The sequence below is a fragment of the Salvelinus fontinalis genome, chromosome 7, assembly GCF_029448725.1.
Source record: "Salvelinus fontinalis isolate EN_2023a chromosome 7, ASM2944872v1, whole genome shotgun sequence".
Classification (NCBI taxonomy): Eukaryota; Metazoa; Chordata; class Actinopteri; order Salmoniformes; family Salmonidae; genus Salvelinus; species Salvelinus fontinalis.
Window position 1 is genome coordinate 66,039,047 of NC_074671.1, and position 27,563 is coordinate 66,066,609.

The 27,563-nt window shown below is 40.5% G+C and overlaps 1 protein-coding gene across 3 annotated transcripts in view; it reads right to left on the reverse strand.

The window, feature by feature from the left end:
* Positions 1-27,563, reverse strand: part of LOC129860138 (oocyte zinc finger protein XlCOF22-like) — a 231,117-nt gene that overhangs the window by 199,939 nt on the left and 3,615 nt on the right. Inside the window, exons 2-4 of one of the 3 annotated variants that reach the window (XM_055930477.1) lie at positions 23,102-23,335; positions 17,061-17,309; positions 12,608-16,265 (exon numbers count right to left, since the gene is read on the reverse strand). In XM_055930477.1, coding sequence (XP_055786452.1) covers positions 15,166-16,265; positions 17,061-17,309; positions 23,102-23,335 — 1,583 coding nt within the window. In that variant the 3' untranslated portion in view covers positions 12,608-15,165. The other 2 variants (XM_055930475.1, XM_055930476.1) reach the window with 2 other exon arrangements.

The window sequence follows — 27,563 nt, forward strand, 5'->3', positions numbered from 1 at the left end:
TCTTCTCTGCATATCCTCTCAAGCTCTGTCACGTTAGATGGGGAGTGTCGCTGCACAGTTATTTTCAGGTCTCTCCAGAGATGTTCAACCCCCCCTGTAATTCACAGTAGGACCACAAGATTTCACCAAATTATTTTCCCAATTTCCTTTGTGTCATCACAACTTTGAGATATTTAAACAAAATGATTTTGTGGTAAATTATTATTATTTTTAATTATGGAGAAAAAGTTGTAGATATATTTCAATAAAGTTAGATCTATAATAGTTTTTTAAACATACAAGTAGGAAAGCCTTAAGATAAATAATAACTTGTTTAGAGAGAAACATTTGGATAGTTTTTGAGTAAAGTGGTAATATGTTGGATGAGTGTGTTGGGGGCAACTCGCCCTGCTTGGGGGTAACTGGCCCCTGGGGGCTGATGACCCCTTAATGGTTATGAATGTGTTTCGACCTGTCATTTAGACAATGACTGTGTTCGAATACTCATACTAACCGTACTATTTGTGATGTGAATTGAGTATATAGTATGCTTATTCCTCATAGTATGGATATAGTTAAAGTAATGACTTTTCAAATAAGTTACCGTACACGTTATATTAGCTGACAATTCGTTGGCTACGCTGTCCTTACGAACCACATAGCGTATCATTACAGCAGTATGTACCGGTATGTTGTTAGCTAGCTACCTAACATTAGGTGGCTAAATATACATCCAACTTGCCAGTACATTAACTATAGGCTATCCTAACTAACTACCCAACGTTTATTGACTTGATTATTTCCGTCATTCTTAGCTTAGCTAAATGGTATAGTCATTGTGCAATCTCAATGTACATTCGGGTTCTTTCATAAATTTGCTCTGGCTATCTACACCGATTTCAGAGCTATCTACTCTGATTTTACTCATCTGAGTGTACCAGAACGCAGAATAATGAATTTACGAGCGCTCAACACCCCTTGAATATGGCCAGTGTCAGTAAACGTCTGCAAAAAAACATCATTAAATTGTTGCCAGCTGGATAACATGAAACCTGCCTAACCAGCTCTGCTAGGGCGAGTAAAATGGTCAGAGTGGTCTCATTTGTGTCTGGAAGTAGCTAGCCAATGTTAGCTTGGGTGTTTGAATGCTGTTGTAAGGTCAGAACGCTCAAATCAACCCTATTCCTCAGCCCGAGTGTCCAGTGTGCGCTCTGAATTTACAAACGGACAATCTGACAACGCTCTGAATTTACAAGTGCACTCTGGCACTCCAGATTGAATTTAAGAACACACCCAAAGTCGTAAAATGTCTAACTAGTCATTTGTTATGCTAATTAGCTAGACATGCGGAGAGCTAGTACGCTCAACTGAGAGCATACTGTATGCTCTATATATATAAATAATACAGACATACATACACAATGTATCTGTAGATTCAGAGGTGAATAAATCTCTCAATGTTATCCATTGTTTCCATAGTTTACAATTTGTTCTGGGCAACATCTTCTCTTGTGTATAATTTTAAATGAAACAAACTGTTTAAAATGATATGGTGTCTATATATGAACCAAATTTGATCACATTCACATTCTCACAAACAAATGGCCTACACTGTGTATATATAATTGTTGACATCCGATGGTCATTCTGATGGTGGGTTGCAAAATGCAGGATCCTTCCTAGTTGAACCCACCAGAGGGGGACTGTCATGGCGGTCCTGTGAGGATCAGGTTACAGTGGATCACGGTTCTACAGAGAGATCTCTCCCTCCCGAAGACGGGGAGAAGTATAGAGGGATTGATGGGGGGGTTTATGACCTCACGTCCATCGTAAATTATAATGTAACAGCCCAACTCCATTCTGTTCTCTAATGTGTGAGACTGGAATGTCTGTTTGCCTTAGGAAGAGGTTACAGCCCAAAACTACAGAACATCAAATAAATGGACTTTGGGACATGTATATTTGATCAACCAAATGGTGGAAACAATGATGGATGGAATATGAAAATTAACGTCTATTTTATGATGTTCTTAAAAGTTAGTTGAGGATGTTATAACGAAAACATTAACTTGAAGAGTTTTCATAATGTATATGTGATGTTTACATAGTTTGTGTAGAAAATATGCAGATGAAAGAAAATGTTTTTGTGATGATAAGACTGATTTTAGTTGTCTAAACGAGATCATAGTAAATCCTAATACGTTGCCTTGTAACTAGCTACGCCCCAGGGAACCCAGAGAGTGTGTCATAAAGATGGAAAATCCCCTTTCTACTCTAGGGTATAAAACATGAGTAAAGGATTTACATATCAGACTAAGTTGACCACACGCTGCAGCCGAGGTCTACGGCTAGTCGTGACCCCGAAACGCAACACGAGGTTGAAGACAAAGTAAATCTCTGAACAATCAAGTTTATGGTGGAGTAGCTATTCTACGTACTGTATCTAGGAAGTTGAATTTAAGCAGGACCATCCGGATACTCTTTTCAAGTCACCGGTTGTCTACACGGCCCTCTTACCCACACCGGGAGCATCGACACGGCTGATTAGCCTCCTCAGAAGCCCACTCTCACAGAACGAGTGCAAGGAAACTGACAACTAAGAGAAAGGACATTGTGACATCATTTGGAAAACCAGAGACTTACACCTGAATACAAATGAAAAAGACGTTGGCCAAACCTTTGAATTTCTGTCTTACTCTTTCGTTCTCTGTAAATCTCCATCTTATGTTGGTCCATTGTATGAAGTTTTAACCAATAACCTAGACTGTTTGTGTATATGTGTCTTATGTTATCATTTAGCTTGTTAGTAAATAAATAATCAACTCAATTTGTGTGGTACGGAATGATTAGTGAGACCCGGGTTTGTGCAGATTTACTAATTATGAGATGTTCAGAATGAGACTGAGAAAAGGAATTAATTGGTGACTGCTATGAAATAGATATATTCTTTGAGTTAATTTGGGAAACGGTAACTCATTAAACAAACTTTTCCTGTGGTGCTCCAGGTTACTGAGTTAATTGTTACAGGAATAATTTAATCACGTAATAATAAACAATTATTCGAAAAATAGCATGTCATCACATTAACGATAATGTCACGACATATTGATGCCCCCGTGCGACAAATCTAAAATAAAACTAGGCTTCACTGTTGAATTCAGTCCATAGGAATTGTGTAGCAAGTTACTCATACACCAATCAGGATTATTGTTGAGAGTGGCGTGTGTATGGTTTTTCTTTTTCACCCAGATACTAGTGTAGCGAGATTGACTCATGTTGTATATCTGACACAAATCAGTGTGTAGGGGATTTACTGAATGCTATGAGCTAGGGCATATGTACCAGCCGATGCAGGCATTCTGAGAAAAATACTAGTTGGGCCCAATGTAGTGTTATTTCTGTCTATCGCATTCAGGAGCGAGTAGACTTGGTCATAATTCATTTCTCTAGTGTGGACATAGGACCAGCCGATTTAAAATTTGAGTAGATATTGGCTTGACCAAGCTAGTAACTATCTCTCTGTCTCGCGTTTTCATTGGTGCGAGTAGACCAATAGGGTATTTGTGTTTTCCGCACGTTCCGGTTAATCGCAAAAAATATTGCTGAAAGGTTGAACGTGAGACGTCACTTAGTAAACCCGTTCTTTTGTTGGAAGGGACTTTTGTTTTGCAGAGTCTCACTTTCCAGCACAAGTGAAGCTAAGCTAACAAGGGGGAGCAGCCATTTCTGTTTTCCCCTTTGTTCAAAGTGAAATGCCAGGCCGTGCGGGAATCGCATGTGATTTCAGCTTGTGCTATCAGTGGAGGTGGGATCATGTCATTGTTTTACAAGTCACAAGTAAGTCTCAAGTCTTAGCACTCAAGTCCCAAGTCAAGTACCAAGTCAAGACAGGCAAGTCCGAGTCAAGTCTCAAGTCCTAAACTTTGAGTTTCGAGTCCTAAACAAGTCATAATGTGCTCTTCACCAAATGTAATACCATTTCATATTTTTAACAAGAGTAATAGTTAGTATATTACATTTACGCAAACCATGAATGCTTTTGAAAGTATCTATATATTTATTACTTTCCAAATAAATGTTATATTTCCATGGAAATACATGTGTAGCCATGAGAAAGGCCCCAACCCCCCTTTGCTAGAATCCAGTGGGATTTCAGCTTTCAGGGATAAGTGACCGCTGGTGGTGATGAATCGCAGGTAATTACATTTTTATAATTTCTTGTGACAGCAACCATATGCTCAAATCACATTTTATTGGCTCACATACACATGGTTAGCAGATGTTAATGCGAGTGTAGCGACATGCTTGTGCTTCTAGTTCAGACAGTGCAGTAATCTAACAAGTAATCTAACAAGTCCATAACTACCTAATACAGACAAATCTAAAGGGATGGAATAAGAATATGTACATATAAATATATGGATGAGCGGCATAGGCAAGATGCAATAGATGGTATAGACACAGTATAAACATATGAGATGAGTATTGTAAGATATGTAAACATTATTATAGTGGCGTTATTTAAAGTGACTAGTGACCTCAGTCACTGGCTTCATCAATAAGTGCATCGACGCCGTCATCCCCACAGTGACTGAACATACATATCCCAATCAGATGTCATGGATTACAGGCAACATCCGCACCGAGCTAAAGGCTAAAGCTACCGCTTTCAAGGAGCGGGACACAAACCAGACGCTTATAAGAAATCCTGCTATGCCCTCAGACGAACCATCAAACAGGCAAAGCGTCAATACAGGACTAAGATTGAATCCCACTACACCAGCTCTAACGCTCGTCGGATGTGGCAGCGCTTGCAAACTATTACGGACTACAATGGGAAACTCAGCCTTAAACTGCCCAGTGATGCGAGCCTACCAGACAGGCTAAATGCCTTTTATGCTCTCTTCAAGGAAAGCAACACTGAAGCATGCACGAGAGCACCAGCTCTGCCGGATGACTGTGTGATCACGCTCTCCGTAGCCGATGTCAGCAAGACCTTAAAACAGGTCAACATTCAGAAGGCCGCGGGACCAGACAAATTACCAGGACGTGTACTCAGAGCATTAATAGACCAACTGGCAAGTGTCTTCACTGACATTTTCAACCTTTCCCTGACCGAGTCTGTAATACCTACATGTTTCAAGCAGACCACCATAGTCCCTGTGGCCAAGAAAGCGAAGGTAATCTGCCTAAATGACTACCGCCCCATAGCACTCATGTCGGCCGCCATGAAGTGCTTTGAAAGGCTAGTCATGGCTCACATCAACACCAATTTGCATACCGCCCCAACAGATCCACAGATCACGCAATCTCTATTGCACTCCACACTGCCCTTTCCAACCTGGACAAAAGTAACACCTATGTGAGAATGCTGTTCACTGTCTACAGCGCAGCGTTCAACACCTTAGTGCCCACAAAGTTCCTCACTAAGCTAAGGACCCTGGGACTAAACACCTTCCTCTGCAACCGGATCCTGGACTTCCTGACAGGCCGCCCCCAGATGGTGAGGGTAGGCAACACCACATCAGGCACGACTCCAACAACATCATTAAGTTTACTGACGACACAACGGTGGTAGGCCTGATCACCGACAACGATGAGACAGCCTATAGGGAGGAGGTCAGAGACCTGGCAGTGTGGTGCCAGGACAACAACCTCTCCCTCAATGTGAGCAAGACAAAGGAGATGATCGTGGACTACAGGATAAGGAGGGCCGAACACGCCCCCATTCACATCGACGGGGCTGTAGTGGAGCGGGTCGAGAGTTTCAAGTTCCTTGGTGTCCACATCACCAACAAACTATCATGAGCCAAACACACCAAGAAGTCGTGAAGAGGGCACAACAATGGCTGAAAAGATTTGGCATGGGTCCCCAGATCCTCAAAGTTCTACAGCTGCACCATTGAGAGCGTCCTGACCGGTTGTATCACTGCCTGGTATGGAAACTGCATCCAACCATAAGGTGCTACAGAGGGTAGTAAGTACAGCCCAGTACATCACTGGGACCAAGCCATCCAGGACCTATATACTAGGCGGTGTCAGAGGAAGGCCCAAAAAATTGTCAAAGATCCAGTCACCCAAATCATAGAATGTTCTCTCTGCTACCTCACGGTAAGCGGTACGGGAGCGCCAAGTCTAGGTCCAAACTTCCTTAACAGCTTCTACCTCCAAACCATAAGACTGCTGAACAAGTAATCAAATGCCACCCTGACTATTTACATTTAGAATTCAAGGCACACTTAACCAGCATGGCCACCACAGCATTCTGCAGCGATATGCCATCGCATCTGGTTTGCACTTAGTCCCACTATCATTTGTTTTTCAACAGGACAATGACCCAAAACACACACCCAGGCTGTGTAAGGGCTATTTGACCAAGAAGGAGAGTGATGGAGTGCTGTATCAGATGACTTGGCCTCCACAATCACCCAACCTCAACGCAGAGGAAGCTTCATCCAATCACCCAACCTCAACCCAGAGGAAGCTTGATCCAATTCACTAATACCACTTATTTTATGAGATGAGGATTAATTGATGGAGTGAACAAATTAAAGTGTAGAACACACTATTGTAATCCTATTGTTTCTCACTGTGAGAGAACTGTGCAGAGGAAAGGGAGTGTTCTAGAATGTTAGCCTCTGTTTACTTTACTGATCAGTGTGCACCTTGTTAGTTTTGGTGAATTTTGTTAGCTTCTACTTTAAAGATATTTAGAGCACCTTAGATTTGGCTTTAGGGTTGAATATCCTCTGTGAGGTTTCTCACATTGAAATAATGGAGTCTGATGGATGACTGGGTGCTTCCTTCAGCAGTTTTATGTGGGAATGAGCTAGTTCGGACACACATCGGTACAACACAAGACATGCAAACAGAGGTTTCTTCACAGTCCCCAGGTCCAGAACAGAGGCTGGGAAACTAAATAGAGAGATGTCTACATGGAACTCTGCCAACCCAGGTAACTCAAGCTAGCAATAAAACCAGATTCTAAAACATGTAAATATCACCTTATGGCACAACAGGGACTGTGAAGAGACACAGATTTTATAAATGTATTTTGGATTGTATTATGTATGTGATACGTGGTGTGATGTGTGGTAGTCTCTCCTGACTATCATAATGATTGCAGGATGAATCCACTAGCTCTGGGTCTCTCTGGGTGGGAGCAGCTGTGACATCACTAAATTGTATATGTAGAGCTTGTATGTATATTATGTATTTTTAGTGTTTCCTGTTTGACCCCAGGAAGAGTATCCGCTGGGGATCCTAATAAAATACAAAATTGTACTAAATGTATCAGATATTGATGACGTGTTGATCAGTTTTCACCATTAGTATTTTAATGAAGGTGTCATTCAATGTGTTTCGATGGGATATAGTAGTAAAGGCCAAATTCAATATATATATTTTTATACCTAATGTAGTCCTAAAATTCTAAATCAGTTATCTAAACAATCCATGGTATGACCTTCTTAAAACAATTCCATATGTTAGCATTATATTGTAATGTAATGTAATGACCCAGTTACTATTGGGGGATGGAACCAGAGAGGAAGCTTGTGTTACCTTTCTCACACCACTACAGAATTCATTTCAACAGACCTTTTCCACACCCCTTTGTTAGAGCTCAATATATACCAAAGACTATATAGAGGGTCAGACTGTTGAAATGTCCAGTTGATTATGTAAATAGTCTTGTAGAACTCTGGTACTGATGGTCCATTTCAAGGTGAGTCATTGGTATGAATGTTCAGAGTGAAAGAACTATGACCTCACATGTAATGGCCCACATCTACCAAACCTTTCCTATTGTGTTAGTCAGCACCACAGCATTTTAGGAAGCCATTGTTCAAAATGTGATCATACATACAATGGAAGGAGGTGTGGCCTGCACAGGGGAGGACCAGTGGGTTGATCTCAGACAGGTTGACAGTGAGGACAAATCCAGCCTGCCTCTCTCCTTTCACACTGCCTTCAAAACAGATTCTAAACCTACAGTCACTGGGTCCTGATTGTGACAGTGCAGACTTGTTGCACTGCAGGATCTAGAGATGGCATCACTGGACAGGTTTCCATTGGGCCAGGTCTACAACAACAAAAAACATTTTGCAAAACAATCATTGCAACGTGATGTAAACGGCAGAAACAGGAGACATTTTCTAAAGATCCACAAATGTTTTATCCGTTCGAACAGCGGCAGGGAAACATTGAAGAACCACAGTGCAATGCTGTGAAGATGTAAGAAAGGCACTGCTAAGATCAGAGATTCATCTCCTGAGTACATACTGTACCTCGTCCCCTGAATACCAACCAAGTAATCTGACATACAGGACTTCAAGTTGTAAATAGTGAACTACTCCTTTAATGGAGCGGTAGGCTCTATGAAAGGGAGGTTTTTACAAAAAAACGTTCTCGTTTTGTTCATTAGTCTACTGTTAATACAATGCCAAAAAGGTTGCATGTTAGCAATCAGTTTTCAATATAGTGCACTTTCAGTACGGAGAAAAAAAGGGGATGCTTATGCAAATTACATGCAAACAAATGAGCAAAATGATAATTGTATATAATTTGCATCATCACACCTTTTGGTATGTACTACATTGTTTTCCAATCCTCGTCCAGGGGGTCCAAAGAGGTGAGCTTTTGTTTTTGCCCTAACAATCACACACTGGATTCAACTAAGCAACTCAAGCCTTTGAACTGAATAAGGTATGTGAGTGCTAGTGCAAAAACATACATGTACACCCCTTTGGGACCAGGGCTGGGGAACACTGCTGTACTGAAAGTCCTCCATCTTCAGAACTTCACTGCTGATGTGCACATTATTGGGATTGTATACAGGGTGAGGAAACCAAGGCGGACGTTTGTAATTTGATTGAATTGGAGTTCCTTTGGAGTTACATTTAGTTAGAGATGCATGTGCTCTAAACATGTGCTATAAATACATATTCATGTATTTTATAAAGAAAACTGCTTTTGTCATCTCTTAAGGAGGATAGGTGAACCTAACGAGTGTGCTCGCATTCTCCCTTAAAGACCTTTGCTTGAAAAACGAGAAAAAAAGTGGCAGTAGCACTGTTTGTCCATTTTGAGGCGCCATAGAACCCTTTCTCTGTTTACAAATTATAATTGGATTTTAAGGTTTGTATGAATGTCCTGCTTCATATAATGTTTGTGTCATCATCACAAATCAACTGCATTATACTTAAAAAACACTTTAACTAGTAAAATGGCTTTTGCTATAGCCTATATCAATGAACGTAAGCGTTCTGTAATCTTAGCGACTGTTCAAGCAAGAATCAAAACATTGTAAGCGTATATAAACCCAAAGATATTTTGTTTGGAAGTAATAAAAACGTACATCTAGACTACTGCTGCCAAGAGTCGCACACATCTGTGAGTGACGTCAGTGTGTCGAGTACTGAAAAAGGGTCGATCGCCACTTCCTCAAAATAGATAACTCAAATCTGCCATTAATGATGAGTGCTGTTGACCAATCACCAATGAAGGGGCTTAAATTTGGCTACCGACTTCAGCAACCGACTTGCCTCCAGGAAAAAAATGTGTGTGAACAAACAGCCGAAGAAACCCTTACACAAAGCCCAAAACGAAAACAAAAACTTCACAAAATGTCGTCATAATATATGCAAAAAGTCTTCCGAACTGATTCAGCTGTTTTTGTTTAACCTTTATTTAACCAGGCAAGCTGTGAAGCATGCTGTCACCTTAAAGGCTAACAAAAAGTCTGTCTTACATTGGTTTCAGTAGTCCTACATTTTCACAATGTAAATGTTGAACCACTGCTTAGAGCTGAAGTAGCTGACAGCCTAAATCCAGATTAGTGACAATGTCGGACTACTAAAACCATTTGTAACAGAATTTTAGTTAGTCCAGCTTTCAGCACCATGGAGTGAATCCTTACCAGCGCTCCACCTGGCTATCAGCCACCGGAGCCTCGTCTGGCAGCTAAACAGTTAATTCAGCCTCATTTACTACCTTTTCAAATAACATAGCTGACATGGCTGAATTGCTTAACAAAAATGGTTTCTACTGACTCCTTGTGGATTTGTGTAAGTCGATAAGAACCGCCTAGTTAAATAAAGGTTAAATAATAATAAAATATGTACATGCTAAAATCACCACTGTAAAGGCCCACCTTCCTTTCTGCGTCAGACTTCAGCCTCATGTCTGGGGTGGAAAATCTATTTCTGAAAGTACCATGCTTACATTCATAATGACATCTCAGATTGAATTATTTACAAACAGCGACAGTGTCGATGCAAACAAGACACTGTTTTGGCATTAAATAAATACAATGAATATATTGTAACAGAACAGGTAGCACTATTAATACAGATATTGGTGATTTTACCACTGTAATCAGATCGACATTATTATGTTATGGTCATTGAATTGATTAGCCCACTAACCACATGTGTTAAATGTGTAGTGTAGCCTACACTGTTGTCATGACGTGGCCCTCTTTGGGTATTGCGTGCCTTCCCCCTCTCTCTCTCTCTCTCTCGCCTACACCCAGGCTGCTGTTATCTCAGGTCGTAAATTCCTGGAGGAGACTCTCTTCCTCATAGCCAGACAGTATAGAGAGAGAAAGAGAAGGTTTCACAGGAAAACAAAGGAACCTCTTCTCCAGCATAGAACTTGAGAACTGAAAAATGTACATGTTTTGGAGAAGGTGTACACGGCCGGGGAAGAATCCAGCTACGAACTGGTCCGTTTTGTAAAATTTTGTGAAACTCATGAGAGACAATACAGCCACATTACCATAACTCTGTTTATACAATAGTCTCAGTTGTGAGGCTTGCATCTAATTGTTGTACAAAATGAATGAGTAAAAATGAAACTCTTTGTGAAATTATGTAATGTGATTTTAAACTGTTTAATAAAGGAAACTCCAATTCCCTTTGGAGTTGAACTAAATCATTGGCCCGCCCCATGAGCACACATTGATCTGGCGTCATGGGACATCCCCTTTCTGCTGTTACGAATATAACCCCCACCGGGATGAATTCCCTTCAGACCAGCTTACCTCGATAACCACGAGGGCTAAGGTTTCAGACCATTACCTCATCACAGAGGGAGTTAAGGTTTGAGTAGATTGCTGAATCTTTTAACCATGCCACGTGGTTAAACTCTGAGACTATCGATCCGACAGAATAAGAGCTTCTCTTCGATACTAATTACTAGTCTGCAGCTAGAAGTTATGTACCCGTGAATGCGAAGGCCGACAACCGCTGAAACATCTATTCTATAACATTGCTAAATGTTACTCTGAACTATCCATTCTAACCACGGCAGAGAGAGAGGGCGGAAAAACTCTCAAACAGAAACAAACTTTCCAACAGAGATCACGACGACACACTGAGAGTAAATACATATATTGATTGCTCACCCGAATGAGTGAACGTTCATGTGCAGGTTTATCCCACTAGGGAAACTCCGCTATCATTTCCTTGTAACTATCTAATGTTTGTTTATGCATTTCTGTGATTATTTAGTTAGTAAATAAATGATTTAAGACAATTGGTGTATAGAAGATTCATAGTGAAGACTGGGTTTGTGCAGATAACCAACAATTTACGACGTTTGGAATGAGACTACGTGAGGTAAAGAATAATTCATTAATTAGAAGACTAATTGATCAGATATTACAATATCTGAAAGTTATATTAGGAAAATTATAACTTTGTAATCTGAATATTTTCCTTGGTGCCCCGACTTCCTAGTTAATTACATTTACATGACTGGAGGCCAAACCTATTTGCCAACCCCCGTTGTACAGTGGGGCAAAAAAGTATTTAGTCAGCCACCAATTGTGCAAGTTCTCCCACTTAAAAAGATGAGAGGCCTGTAATTTTCATCATAGGTACACTTCAACTATGACAGACAAAATGAGAGATCTGCATGGAGGAATGGGCCAAAATGCCAGCAACAGTGTGTGAAAACCTTGTGAAGACTTACAGAAAACGTTTGACCTCTGTCATTGCCAACAAAGGGTATATAACAAAGTATTGAGATAAACTTTTGATATTGACCAAATACTTATTTTCCACCATAATTTGCAAATAAATTCATTAAAAATCTTACAATGTGATTTTCTGGATTTTTTTCCCCTCATTTTGTCTGTCATAGTTGAAGGGTACCTATGATGAAAATTACAGGCCTCTCTCATCTTTTTAAGTGGGAAAACTTGCACAATTGGTGGCTGACTAAATACTTTTTTGCCCCCAAAAAATTTAATCTCCCCATTCACCATAATCATTATTCTGATAATTCAAACGTGTGGATTTAGTGCTAAACTTGAAAGACTCATTGTCTCTGTGAATTGAAATTATGTTGTTCCCCACCAGTGCCCTCAGAAGAGGAAACAATGATACAATGTAGTCTAACAACATCTCTCTCAAACAGCACAGATGTGAGATGTGTTTCACTGTAGAAGCACTGGTCCTCTTCCATTTTAATTCCAGGTTGCATATTACAATATTTAAGGGCATATCAGATGGTCTGCTCTGACCATAACAGTCACACCAAGCATAGGGTTGGTTGGTATAAGATTGAAATGGGTAAATAATGTACCTGTGAAAACCCTATGAAATAGCTCCCCAATACCATCTGATGTATATATTTAATGTATTACATGAATGGAGACCACAGCCCTTCCAACAATACATTTAAATCGTGTTTTACTGTGATTGTTTCACCCTGCTGCATGTATTCAATGTATTCCATTTCAAATGTGTCTCCCAGTGCAGCTTTACTTCCAGGCTATTATGACACATCTGTCAGTTTCTTCTTTGTTCCTAGGCCTCTAGTACAATGGAAACATATTGTTTTTTGGTCACTACCATTGCAGGAACATACCATGCTACTGGTGCAACTAGCAAACCAAAAACAACATAATAGTGGTTATTTAGCCTGATAACACATCACTGCCGACAGACACAAGCAGAAATGTAGCAGCCTGTACACCTAATCATTAGTGATCTGACATGTTGTATTATATGGAAACTGTAAGCTACTAACAGCAGCAGCTACATAGTCTAGTTTACTATGGTCCTGTACCTCTGACCAGGGTCAACAAAGTGATAATGTTGTGTATTGTATATACAGTATTTCACTTCAAACAGTTTATTACATTTTTTCTTGTGTATAATTAAATGTATGTACAAACATAATTTTTCATTACATTTTTGTCATTTAGCAGATGCTCTTATTCAGAGCGACTTACAGGACAAATAAGAGTTAATTGGCTTGCTCAATGGCACAATGACAGATTTTTCACCTAGTCGGCTCTGGATTCAAACCAGCGACCTTTCAGTTACTGGCCCAACACTCTTAACCGCTAGGCTACCTGCCGCCAGATCAATTAACTTCAATACAGTTATTCAAATACATTCATCATCAATGACTAAAATAATGAATCTAGTATTAAAATACAATAAACAGTTCATTCATTCCCTGTTTATCATTAAACAAAAGTTTAGTAATAAAATAATACACCGAAAATAATGCTGAGAACTGATCAAGCCATCTTAATCTGATATACACTGAGTGCACAAACATTAGGAACACCTTCCTAATATTGAGTTGCACCCGACCTTGTCCTCAGAACAGCCTCAATTCATCGGGGCATAGACTCTACAAGGCGTTGAAGGTGTTCCACAGGGATGCTGGCCCATGTTGACTCCAATGCTTCCCAAAATTGTGTCAAGTTGGCTGGGAGTGGATCTATACTCTGACTAGCTCGTTCCAACTCCTCCCACAGATGCACAATTGGATTGAGATCTGGTGACTCGGCAGGCCACTGCAGTAAACTGAATTCACTGTCATGTTCTTGGAACCATTCCTGGACTAGTCTTGTGGCATTATCCTGCTGAAGAAATCTATTTGCAGATGGATACACTGCTGCCATGAAGGGAGGCACCTGATTGGCAATGATTATTTAGATATCCTATGGCATTCAAACATTGCTCAACTTTTATCAAGGGGCCCAAAGTGTGTCCTGAAAACACAACCCACCCCTTCACACCACCAGCCTGCAATGCTGACACACGGCATGGATGCATACAGTGGTGTAAAGTACTTCAGAATAATTTCTTTAAAGAACTACTTTAGTAGTATCTGTACTTTAATATTTATATTGTTGACAACTTTTATTTCACAAAATCCCAAAAGAAAATAAAGTACTTTTTACTCCATACATTTTCCCTGACACCCAAAAGAACGTGTTACATTTTTTATGATTAGCAGGACAGAAAATGGTCCAATTCACACACTTATCAAGATAACATCCCTGGTCATCCCTACTGCCTCTTATCTGGCGGACTCACTGAACACAAATGCTTTGTTTGTAAATTATGTCTGAGTGTTGGTGTGCCCATGGCTATCTGTAGTATAAAAAACACAAGACAATTATTCTGTCTGCTTTGCTTAATTTAAGGAATTTGAAAATATTCATACTTTTTATTCAGAAGTATATAACAACCAAATACTTTCACTCAAGTAGTATTTTAATGGGTGACTCACTTTTACTTGAGTAATTTTCTATTAAGGTATCATTACTTTTACTCAAGTATGACAGGTAATTTTTCCACCACTGGATGCATGTACTCGTGGTTTCCTGCATACCCTAGTCCTCCCATCAGTGTGAAACAGCAGAAACCCGCAGTTTTTTTTTTATGTTGAAAGTTAATGAGGATCCATAACAAATACACAACAACTAGACCATTAAGGATCATAGCTTTCATCTGGGTTCACCTGGTCAGTCCATGTCATGGAAAGAGCAGGTGTCCTTAATGTTTTGTACACTCAGTGTAGGTTGTATCTACTAGCTCATTCCCACAGAAAACTGCAGAGGGAACTACTACCACCCAGTTAACCATCAGACTCCACTGTGAGACAACTCACAGGATATTCAACCCTAAGGGCAAATCCAAGGTCATGTCAATATCTTTACAGTAGAAGCTAACAAAACACACCAAAACCGACAAGGTCCACACTGATCAGTAAAGTAAAGAGAGGCTAACATTCTATAACGCTCCCTTTCCTCTGCACAGTTCTCTAACAGTGAGAAACTATAGGATTACAATAGTGTTCTACGCTTTCTTCATTTGATCCAATTCAACATTGCCAATTATTTAATGACATGAAAATTAAGTGGAGTGTCTAATCTCAGCTGGTCTGAGACAACTGATGAGGCTTCTCTCCTTTATGTATACATTGGTGTCTTTTTAAATGGCCCATTCTGTAGAATCTCTTCTCACAGTCAGTGCAGTGATAAGGCTTCTCTCCTGTGTGTATTCGTTCATGACGTTTTAAGTTGCACAGTAGAGAGAAACTCATCGCACAGTCAGAGCAGGAGTAAGGCTTCTCTCCTGTGTGTATACTTTCATGTCGTTTTAAGTGGCACAGTAGAGCGAAACACGCTGCACAATTAGAGCAGATGTAAGGCTTCTCTCCTGTGTGTGTTCTCTTATGAACTTTTAGCCTAGTTGATGTTGTGAAGCATTTTACACAATCAGAGCAGGAGTAAGGCTTCTCTCCCGTGTGTGTTCTTTGATGAACTTTAAGCTCAGTTGATGTTATGAAGCATTTTACACAGTCAGAGCAGGAGTAAGGCTTCTCTCCTGTATGTATATGTTTATGTGTTTTTAAGTGGCCCAGTCGAGAGAAACTCTTTCCACAGTCAGAGCAGGAGTAAGGCTTCTCTCCTGTATGTATATGTTGGTGTCTTTTTAAGTGGCCCAGTAGAGAATAACTCTTTCCACAGTCAGTGCAGGAGTAAGGCTTCTCTCCTGTGTGTATATGTTCATGTCGTTTTAAGTTGCACAGTAGAGAGAAACTCGCCTCACAGTCAGAACAGGAGTAAAGCTTCTCTCCTGTGTGTATACGTTCATGTCGTTTTAAGTTGCACAGTAGAGAGAAACTCGCCGCACAGTCAGAGCAGAAGTAAGGCTTCTCTCCTGTGTGTGTTCTCTGATGAACTTTTAGCCTAGTTGATGTTGTGAAGCATTTTACACAGTCAGAGCAGGAGTAAGGCTTCTCTCCTGTATGCACTCTCTGATGAACTGTCAGAGTCTTGGATGTTGTGAAATTCTTCCCACCGTCATTATTGGAATATTGATTCTCTCCTCTGTGTATTTGTAGGTGTACTTTTAGCTTTGATAGAAATGGGAAAATCTCCTCACAATGTGGGCAGGGGTGAGACCTCTTAGCTCTGTGATGTTCCTGCTGTTTCTCTCTGGATGTAGAGAATGTCTCAACATGGTCTCCTGTGTTAACAACATCAGAAGAAACAGCCAGTTTGTGTGATATACATGTCAATCACATGTTTTTTTTATGTAGCCCTTATTACATCAGAAGTTGTCACAAAGTGCTTTACAGAAACCCAGCCTCAATCCCCAAAGAGCAAGCAATGCAGATATAGAAGACAAGTGGCCACAAAAAACTCCCCAGCAAGCAGGAACCTAGGAAGAAACGTAGAGGAACCAGGCCCAAAGGGGTGGCCTGTTCTCTTCTGGCTGTACCAGGTGACATACGTATTCATATCAGTAGGCTGTACAATACAGAGGATTTAAAACTATTCTAAAAGTGGGTAAATATGAGCCATATCATCCTCCACTCATTATCACAAGAGTTAGTAACCAGTCTATCACATCCGGCCGTGATTGGGAGTCCCATAGGGCGGCGCACAATTGGTCCAGCATCGTCCAGATTTGGCCAGGGGTAGGCGGTCAATGTAAATAATAATTTGTTCTTAACTGACTTGCCTAGATAAATAAAAGGTAAAATATTTGTATTTTGTTTTTTAAATACTAATTTCATAGAACTTTAAAACACTGGCAGTGTGTCTACTTCACTTCTTTATTCTACTCTCAGAGCACTCCAGACAGCCCAGTGAATAACACAAACGCTGACAATACTGGTATCAAACCATGCAAGTGTCAGTAGCATGAAATAACATCTACCTTCTCATTGAAACAGTTCATCATGAAACAGTTCTACTGTAACTTTTCATACACAGTTGGAACGAACAACAAACTTAGTTAGATAGAAACGGCTGTTACCATGATTAACAGATTTCCCAATCTTCTCCTCCTCTTCTTCATCTTTAATGTTGACATTCAGCTCCAGTGTTTGACTGCAGTCTTCCAGCTTCACTGATGCCATCTCTGGATCTTGCAGTGCAAACTGGGCTCCACTGTCACAATCAGGACCCAGTGAATGTAGGTTTGGAATCAGTGTGGAAGGAGAGAGGCAGGCTGGGTTTGTCCTCACTATTGATGTTACCGGCCTCAGACTTAATTCTAGTCGTCCTGTAGCAACAATGAGAAACAGACAAAAAGTTATTGTCTTGACAGTTCTGGCACGTTCTATATTCTCTAATAAAATATATTGTATTTTTTCTTGTTCAATTATCTCATTCAGTGCTTGACTTGGACTGAAATAGTTGTCGATACTCATTTTGGGTGGCGGTACTGTTTATATTTAGGTGCAGGAGCTCCACAATACTGTTGAGGTAATATTCTATAAGAGGAACATGAGCTCAAGCAGTAGAAAATTGAGGTTCCGGTTCTCAGCTCCAGTGAGCTCCTGTCCATCTCATTTCAATAGATCAGGTAAGTAAGCATTGACAACAAACATGAATTCATTCAAATTAGACAAAGTACACGCTACACAACGTAACTAAACTTTACCTATAGTAGATTTCTTGGATTTACATAAATTAATAAATGACTCAAAACATTTAGTACAAGGTTGCAGTATGTTTTAGGCAGCACTATGTACTATTTTCCTGAATAACCTTGTCTTCACTGTATTATTTCAATCAAAAACCAATAGTATTTCTGTTCACACCATAGTAACATTTATAGACAAAGATAGAAACTGAATGTGTTTGAATATTACTACATAAAATGTTCTCTCTGACGCAGACAGTGGGCGCCGCGGTTTTTCCCAGCTAACATGCAAAACGAACTCAGAAATCTCAAATTGATTCTTTATGAAATGACCATGAGAAAATGATGTACATCCACTCAGACAAACCCAAAGTCTCTAGCTATGTGGCTTGTAAAATAGTTATCACGTTCTTCACTTGGTTTGACACAAAAATAACACATCAAACCCTTACCAAACATGATAATACCTTAACGGATGTTACCTAGCATGGTATGACATGTTCTTCTGATATTAGAAAGTTTAAACCTGCTATTACATACCTGTAGTAATACATATAAACGGACACAAGGGTTAACTTCTTAACAACAGTTCTGGCGTTTTCTTTATTCTGAAGAATGTTGTGTGCCTGTCTGGAACTTCCTGTTCCCCCACTACCACAGTGCAGCCACAGATAGAACAATGAGACAGATATTTCACAGGATGTATAAATGTGAAGAATCTGCTAAGCATTTCCACTCACTACCAAATATGTAGAATATGTAGATTTGTAGACTTTACCCGTTGAAAAAAATAAAAATAAAAATTAAATGTATTGCGTTGTTCAGAAGGAATGTAAAGGCGAATTGAGGTATTGTACACAAGTGCTTCACAGAGTAGGCATTGCCTAACAGAAATATGCAGATCTGTGCTGGAAAGCGCCAATAAGATCTTGCTAGCTCGTGCTTGGCTCTGCCCTCTATGACTCATCTGTTCCCCATCGGAAACGACTGGTTGTGGTCTATCTAGGTTAAGTTATAAAGAGTCATTGGTACAATCATCCATATATTCAGGGATCCTTGGGATGGCCCTACCCCATTATATGAGAAAGGCGGTGGTTAATTTGAGCCGGATCCTCCAGCACCTCTCGGTTTTGTAGACTTTCGTTCCGGGACCCATTTGCCAAGATCAGGTAGACTACAGTTGAAGTTGGAAGTTTACATACACCTTAGCCAAATACATTTAAACTCAGTTTTTCACAAGTCCTGCCATTTAATCCTAGTAAAAATTCCCTGTCTTAGGTCAGTTAGGATCACTACTTTATTTTAAGAATGTGAAATGTCAGAATAATAGTTGAGAACGATTTATTTCAGCTTTTATTTCTTTCATCACATTCCCAGTGGGTCAGAAGTTTACATACACTCAATTAGTATTTGGTAGCATTGCCTTTAAATTGTATAACTTGGGTCAAACGTTTCAGGTAGCCTTCCACAAGCTGCGTGGTCAAGGCTGCGTGGTCCCATGGTGTTTGTACTTGCGTACTATTTTTTGTACAGATGAACGTGGTACCTTCAGGCGTTTGGAAATTGCTCCCAAGGATGAACCAGACTTGTGGAGGTCTACAATTTTTTTCTGAGGTCTTGGCTGATTTCTTTTGATTTTCCCATTATGTCACGCAAAGAGGCACTGGGTTTGAAGGTAGGCCTTGAAATACATCCACAGGTACACCACCAATTGACTCAAATGATGTCAATTAGCCTATCAGAAGCTTCTAAAGCCATGACATAATTTTCTGGAATTTTCCAAGCTGTTTAAAGGCACAGTCAACATAGTGTATGTAAACTTCTGACCCACTGGAATTATAATAGTGAATTATAAGTGAAATAATCTGTCTGTAAACAATTGTTGGAAAAATGACTTGTCATGCACAAAGTAGATGTCCTAACTGACTTGCCAAAACTATAGTTAACAAGAAATTTGTGGAGTGGTTGAAAAACGAGTTTTAATGACTGCAACCTAAGTATATGTAAACTTCCGACTTCAACTGTACCTCTAGCGGCATGACAAATAATTTCCACCGTTTGCAATGTAAAAATCCTAATTACATTTGGATTACTCTGTAATTGTCATACCCCCTAAAAAACGTAATGTGAAAACATGCCTGATATTCTAAGAATGTATTAATGTTGGGCCGTCCCAGGTTAATGGTTTGTGCAACATTGTAGCCTATTTAGACCAAGGCGTGGCCATTACTGTGGTGAGAGAGAAGCACGCCTGTATCTCTTACGGAACTAAAATGAGATTCACTTTCTATGATCTCTCTCCCTCTCTGTGCTGTTATAGACATGAACCAGCAACTCATCTCTCCAGCATTGCACTTCTTCATTTACCTCCTAATAGAATAATAGCTGTGGGAAGTGTGTTGCTGCAGCACTCTGAAGTCTGTTCAGAAAGAAATGAAATAATTCCCAATACTACACCAGGAGTATTTTGCTACAGAGGATCAATAGCTAATTTAAAAAAAATAGCCTAGCTGTGGATTGTGTGTAGCCAAATCACAAGGCATGTCTACAGTCAGGAACATGTGGCAAATCTGTCAGTGAACAGCATGCAGCCAAAACAGGCCTTCAGCAATATTTCTAATACAATCACTGGAAAACACAGGTTGTAAGGAAATGGATCCTGCTGAAAAGAAAATACTAATCTGTCTGTGTGTTACCAAGTTATCAACTTCCAAATAGGTCTATTGAGCGAACATTATAGTTTTACAAAGTAAAGCAAGAGAGAGAAGCTTTTGTCCGGTGAGTGAGCTGAACATCATTGGGTGAGTCAGTGAAACTGGAAAGCTTGTTTAGGACTATAACTTCTTCCTCATATTGTACAATGTGTTTCTCCGCACACCTGACCTAGGCTCCGCCAACCCTGATGTCCTTGCCGTGTCTGAATCCTGGCTTTGGCGATGTCATCTACAAAATAGCTTCCAATACTCTACTCAGCAAATTGGATGCAGTCTATCACAGTGCCATCCGTTTTGTTACCAAACCGCCTTATACCACCCAACACTGCGACCTGTATGCTCTAGTCGGCTGGCCCTCGCTACATATTCGTTGCCAGACCCACTGGCTCCAAGTCATCTATAAGTCTATGCTAGGTAAAGCTCCGCCTTTCCTCAGCTCACTGGTCACGATAACACCCACCCATAGCACGCGTTCCAACAGGTATATCTCACTTGTCATCCCCAAAGCCAACACCTCTTTTGTTCGCCTTTCCTTCCAGTTCTCTGCTGCCAGTGACTGGAACGAATTGCAAAAATCTCTGAAGCTGGAGACTTACATTTCCTTCACTAACTTTAAACATCAGCTATCTGAGCAGCTAACCGATCGCTGCAGCTGTACATAGTCCATTTGTAAATAGCCCACCCACCCAATCTACCTACCTCATCCCCATATTGTTTTTATTTACTTTGCTGCTCTTTTGCACACCAGTATCACTACTTACACACCATCATCTGCTCATCTATCACTCCAGTGTTAATCTGCTAAATTGTAATTACTTTGCTACTATGGCCTATTTATTGCCATACCTCCTCATGCCATTTGCACACACTGTATATAGACTTTCTTTTTTTCTATTGTTGTTGACTGTACGTTTGTTTATTCCATGTGTAACTGTGTTGTTGTTTTTGTCGCACTGGTTTGCTTTATCTTGGCCAGGTCGCAGCTGTAAATGAGAACTTGTTCTCAACTGGCTTACCTGGTTAAATAAAGTTGAAATAAATTAAAAAAATAAATTGACGGATTAGAGACAAGGTCATTTTTATTGATCTCAGGTTCAGTTTGTCAGTGTCAAAGTAGCTTGTCCTTTGGGTCATTGTGAGGTATTAAAAAAGATTCTTCAAAAGTCTCCAGTCATCTAAAATGATGTAGAACTGCATGAAATCCGTTTATAAAAGGCCACATTTGTCCCGGACTCCAGGCTACAATAAATGTACTCCATGTGTGTAACTTCTGTAAGCGGCTCAACGACACTGCTCCCGAGTGGTGCAGCGGTCTAAGGCACCGCATCTCAGTGCAAGAGGCATCACAACAGTCTCTGGTTCGAATCCAGTCTGTATCACATCCGGACGCGATTGGCAGTCCCATAGGGCGGCCCACAATTGGCCCAGCATCGTCCGGGTTTGGTACGGGTAGGCCGTCATTGTAAATAAGAATTTGTTCTTAACTGACTTGCCTAGTTAAATAAAATAAAACAATTATAATATACCAGTACCCAAAAGCCATGATAATGCATGCAATGCTTTATTTTAAAGGTATTTTATTTAATGTGTTCTGGTACCTCAGAGAACCCCAGGTCAACCCTCTCGGGCTCACTTTTGGTTCCAGCGCCTCCCAATTTACACAGTAAGCACTGGAGAAGTGGGTATCTGCCAGTGCCTCCTCCTGGACACATCTCCTTTGCATAGAATTTGTGAGGATGTTGATTTTGGGCTGTGGAATAGACCACGTGTAACAACACCTGAACAGGATTGGTACATCCGAACATCACACCTGCTAGACAGGAATGTCAGTGTTTTGCCATGGCCAGCGAAGAGCCCGGATCTCAATCCCATTGAGCACGTCTGGGACCTGTTGGATCGGAGGGTGAGGGCTAGGGCCATTCCCCCAGGAAATGCCCGGGATCTTGCAGGTGCCTTGGTGGAAGAGCGGGGTAACATCTCACAGCAAGAACTGGCAAATCTGGTGCAGTCCATGAGGAGGAGATGCACTCCAGTACTTAATGCAGCTGGTGGCCACACCAGATACTGACTGTTACTTTTGATTTTGACACCCCCCTCCTTTGTTTAGGGACACATTATTCCATTTCGGTTTGTCACATGTCTGTGGAACGTCTTAAGTTTTTGTCTCAGTTGTTGAATCTTTTTATGTTCATACAAATATTTACACATGTTAAGTTTGCTGAAAATAAACGCAGTTCACAGTAAGAGGTTGTTTCTTTTTACCTTGTCAGCTCAGGGATTCAATCCAGCAACCTTTCGATTACTGTCCCATCTCTCTAACCACTCGGCTACCTGTACGTCATTCATATCAGTAGGCTGTGCAATACTAAAGGGGAATAAAACTATGCTAAAACTATCTCATAAGTCAAGAAGATGACATATATCATCCTCCACTCACTACCACAAGGGTTAGTAACTACATACTCATTTCTTAGAACTTTAAAAACACTGGCAGTTTTACTTCACTTCTTAAGTCTACTCTCTGATCACTCCAGATAGCCCAGTGAACAAAACAAATGCTGGCAATACTGGTGTCAAACCATGCAAGTCTGAGTACCATGAAATAATATCTACCGTCTCCTTGAAACAGTTCATCATGAAAAAGTTATACTGCAACTTTTCATATACAGTGGGAAGTTGTAACGAACAAAAAAACTAGATGGAACATGCTCTTACCATGATTAACAGATTTCCCAATCTCTGCCTCCTCTTCTTCATCTTTAATGTTAACATTCAGCTCCAGTGTTTGACTGCAGTCTAACAGCTTCACTGATGCCATCTCTGGATCCTGCAGTACAATCTGGGCTCCACTGTCACAATCAGGACCCAGTGACTGTAGGTTTGGACTCAGTATGGAAGGTGAGAGGCAGGCTGGGTTTGTCCTCTCTGTTGATGTTACCGGCCTTATACCTGAGTCGGCAAGTAGTATAAGAGAAACAGACACAAAAGTTATTTTCTTGGCAGTTCTGGCACTTTCATTATTCTCTATTAAATATATTCTATTTTTTCTTGTTCAGTTATCTAATTCAGTGCTTGACTTGGACTGAAATAGTTGCCGATAGTAATTTTGGGTGCAGGTACTGTTTATATTTAGGTGCAGGAGCTCCACAATACTTTTGAGCTAATACGTAACCTATAGAAGATTTAGTACAAGGTTACAGTTAGTTTTAGGCATCACTATGTGCTATTTTTGTTAATAACCTTGTATTCACTGTTTTACTTCAAAAAACAATAGTATTTCCTGTTCACACCATAGTAACGTTTAAAGATAAACACAAACTGAATGTGTCAATATTATTACACATGTAGAAAACACATGGTTTCAAAACAGTTGTGGAACCGTAGAATTGTCTCTCTGCTGCATCCACACTGCCTGCACTGAAGTCTGTTGACGCAGATCGAGTGGGTGCCGCCATTTTACCAGCTTGTGAATTTTTCCTTTCGTGGAGATCTACGGACAATTCCTTCGACCTCATGGCTTGGTTTTTGCTCTGAAACGCACTGTCAAATGTGGAACTTTATATAGACAGGTGTGTGCATTTCCAAATCATGTCCAATCAATTTAATTTACCACAGGTTGACAACAATCAGGTTGTAGAAATATCTCAAGGGTGATCAATGGAAACAAGATGCTCAATGTCGAGTCTCAAAGCAAAGGGTCTGAATACTTATGTAAATAAGGTATTTCTGTTTACATTTTTTTTTATAAATGTTTAAACATTTCTAAAAACCTGCGTTTGCTTTGTCATTATGGGGTATTGTGTGTAGATTGATGAGGAACGTATTTAATTTAATCCATTTTAGAATAAGGCTGTAAAGTAAAAATGTGGAAAAAGTCAAGGGGTCTGAATACTTTCTGAATGCACTGTATGTATTCATATCAGTAGGCTGGTACTGTACATATTCATATCAGTAGGCTGGTACTGTATGTATTCATATGAGTAGGCTGGTACTGTATGTATTCATATCAGTAGGCTATCAGTAGGCTATCAGTAGGCTGGTATACATCCCGCTTTAAACGTGGCCAGAAAAAATAACGAAGTATGCGATCATAAGTTTTACAAACACCCATATGACCTGCCACATCACCATGTGAAGTTTGCAACACTTTATTTCGCAAAGTAGTAGGTACAACTATTTGAAAGACTGGTTCTCCTAAACCCTGATCATAGTGTGGAACCCATTTCCTGACCAACAGCCCATCAAGAAGACAATAACACTGAGCACTATTCCTCACCACTGAATCAGGAACCACTTTATCAAACAGATCAGCCAAAGTAGTATCGGCTTTTTGCTCAGCCATCAATGAATCTCTAGAACTAGTCAACTGTTCTGTCTGGAGTTTGACTGGCAACTCAAGACTTTCTGGCTTACTCTCAATCTCCTTACGAGAGGCTGCGCGGGTAACCGCACAAACTGGAAATACCTCAGGAGACACACAGTTCTGATCCGGAGATTCCCTTGCAGGGGACACTGAAGGTTGCTTCTTACAGATGTTTAATTTGCCATCTGCCCACACCTTACTACCTGCCAAGTCATTCCCCAAAATCATGTGTACTCCCTCTACTGGCAACTGAGGTCTAACCCCAACATCTACATCACCCTCTACCAGACCACATTTTAGGGTAACTTCATGTAAAGGACAAGAGAATGGAACTAAACCCATACCACATACCATTACACAACGCCCAGTATCAGACTCTTTAGAGAACGGCAAAACAGATTCCAGAATAAAAGAATCTAAAGCTCCAGTGTCTCTTAGGATCTTGATTTTAACATTCTGGTTGCCATCTACCAGGGACACTACACCATCTGAAATAAAGGCTGAAAAATCACAGCGGGAAAACTGAGAATCAAACTCAACTAGTGGCTGAAACAGCTCACCCTGGTGGTCAGAGGCTGTAACAGGACTTGCCATCACAGCAGGTTTAACTTGAACTGACTGTTTTGATTTAAGCAGAGGACAATTTTTCTTCCAATGTCCTTCAACTAAACAGTAGCGACAGGTATTAGCATTAACCGGTGCTTTAAATCCTCCAGACCCAAACTTCTGCTGAGGCCTTTGGAAAGATGCCCCCCAAAAAGGTGACCTACTATTCCTAGGAGTAAAGTTATTCTTATGGTACATGTCACTGTTTGACTCAAAATGGCTTTTATGTGTTAGCCTGTACTCATCTGCAAGGATTGCTGCATCACTTGGAGACTTAACTTTACGTTCATTCATGTATGTAGCAACCTGGTCAGAAACAGAATTTTTGAACTGTTCTAACACAATCAAATTAGACAGACCCTCAAAAGTACTAACTTCAGAAGCTGTACACCAACGATTAAATGCAGAAGTCAAATCACAAACAAACTCAGAATAGGTTTGTGAATCTAACTTTTTCCTATAACGAAAACGTTGACGATATGCCTCTGGCACAAGCTCGTAGACCTTCAGAACTGCTGATTTAACTTTAGCATAAACTTTACTGTCAGCTACACTCAGTGCTGCCAAAGCCTCACGTGCTTTACCTGTAAGTACACATTGCAACAACATAGTCATGTCCAAATCTGACCAAGCTCTAGCTTCCGCAATACGCTCAAATAAAGTAAAGTATGTGTCTGGATCTGACTCATCAAATTTAGGCAAAAAACGAAGATTCTGTGAAACATCAAACTGTGGTAGTCTTTCCGGTCTATTAGCATTTCTCAATTGCTCTATCTCTAATTGCATTTGCAACAGTTCCCTCTGCTGCTCAAAAGTTAATGAAGGGCTAGACTGAAAACTTGCACCCTCACTACTAGCAGACTGACTGCCAAAAACACCCATTTCCCTAAGACCCTGCTTTAAGCTAGTTTTAACAGTCTCTTTAATTTTTTTATCAACAATCTCAATCTGATAATGTTCAGCAATTTCAATTAACTGCTCCTTAGTACACAACTCTAAGGCTACCTCTGAAGGAGCTTGAACAAAACTACACAAAATGGAAGACATTTTCCTCAACCAATACAACTATTACAAATGCTCAAAAAAAACACAACTCACCTGCTGTCAATCTGGGTTCAAGGACAGGAGCCACACCCCACTATCCTCCAAAACTACTAACTAACTGGCCCTGGTCTTCGTGCAGTCACATGTGGTGGGGTTTTATGCACACAAAACCAGTGGAGTGGAAAAGACAACCAGAAACTGGCGGCCCTCCCATAACCACGGAGGTGCTCCCGAGCCGATGTAGGGGAAAAGGGAAAGGGATGCTCTACCCACGTTCACTGCCACCTAAAACAAAAACACCACAAGCCTCCTATGGACACTTGCTGATATGCCTGAACAGGAGAGGACTCCCACCTGAACAAAACCCAGAAAAACAGAGTGAATTGCTTAGCTACCAAACTAACTGAACCAAAAGAACACATGGCTCTCAACTCTCTCTTAAACAAAATTGGCCCAACCAAAACATCCACTCAAACAAAAAAAATTGTCAATCTGAACTAAACTAACCCAAGTTAACTACTATCCCGGACGAGCCCCCACTTGTCACAAGCCGGCTCATAGCCTGTGACAAAAATGAGGGGACACGAACAACAGGTATAGGCCAATTTAAAAGTGTTCTTTATTATTAAACAAACTATGAACTTAAACTAAGAAAAAGGAATGAGGTGTGGATGTATCATAATGTAAGGTGTATGTAAAGTGCATGGGTGCATGAATATGTGTGTGTGAACATGACTGAGTGAAAACTATGCAAAACTAAAAAGGAACAAACAAATCATGAGCATACCTGGAGGAGCAGAGAGAGAGAGAGAGAGAGAGAGAGAGATTAGTGACAGCTTTATACCCTGAGCCCAGGTGGCTCCAATCACTAACGACCCTCCTCTGCCTGCAGGAGGAACCGCCCCCTGCACTGCAGAGGAGGAGCCGTGACATGTATGTATTCATATCAGCAGGCTGGTACTGTATGTATTCATATCAGTAGTCTGGTACTGTACATATTCATATCAGTAGGCTGGTACTGTATGTATTCATATGAGTAGGCTGGTACTGTATGTATTCATATCAGTAGGCTGGTACTGTACATATTCATATCAGTAGGCTGGTACTGTATGTATTCATATCAGTAGGCTGGTACTGTACATATTCATATCAGTAGGCTGGTAC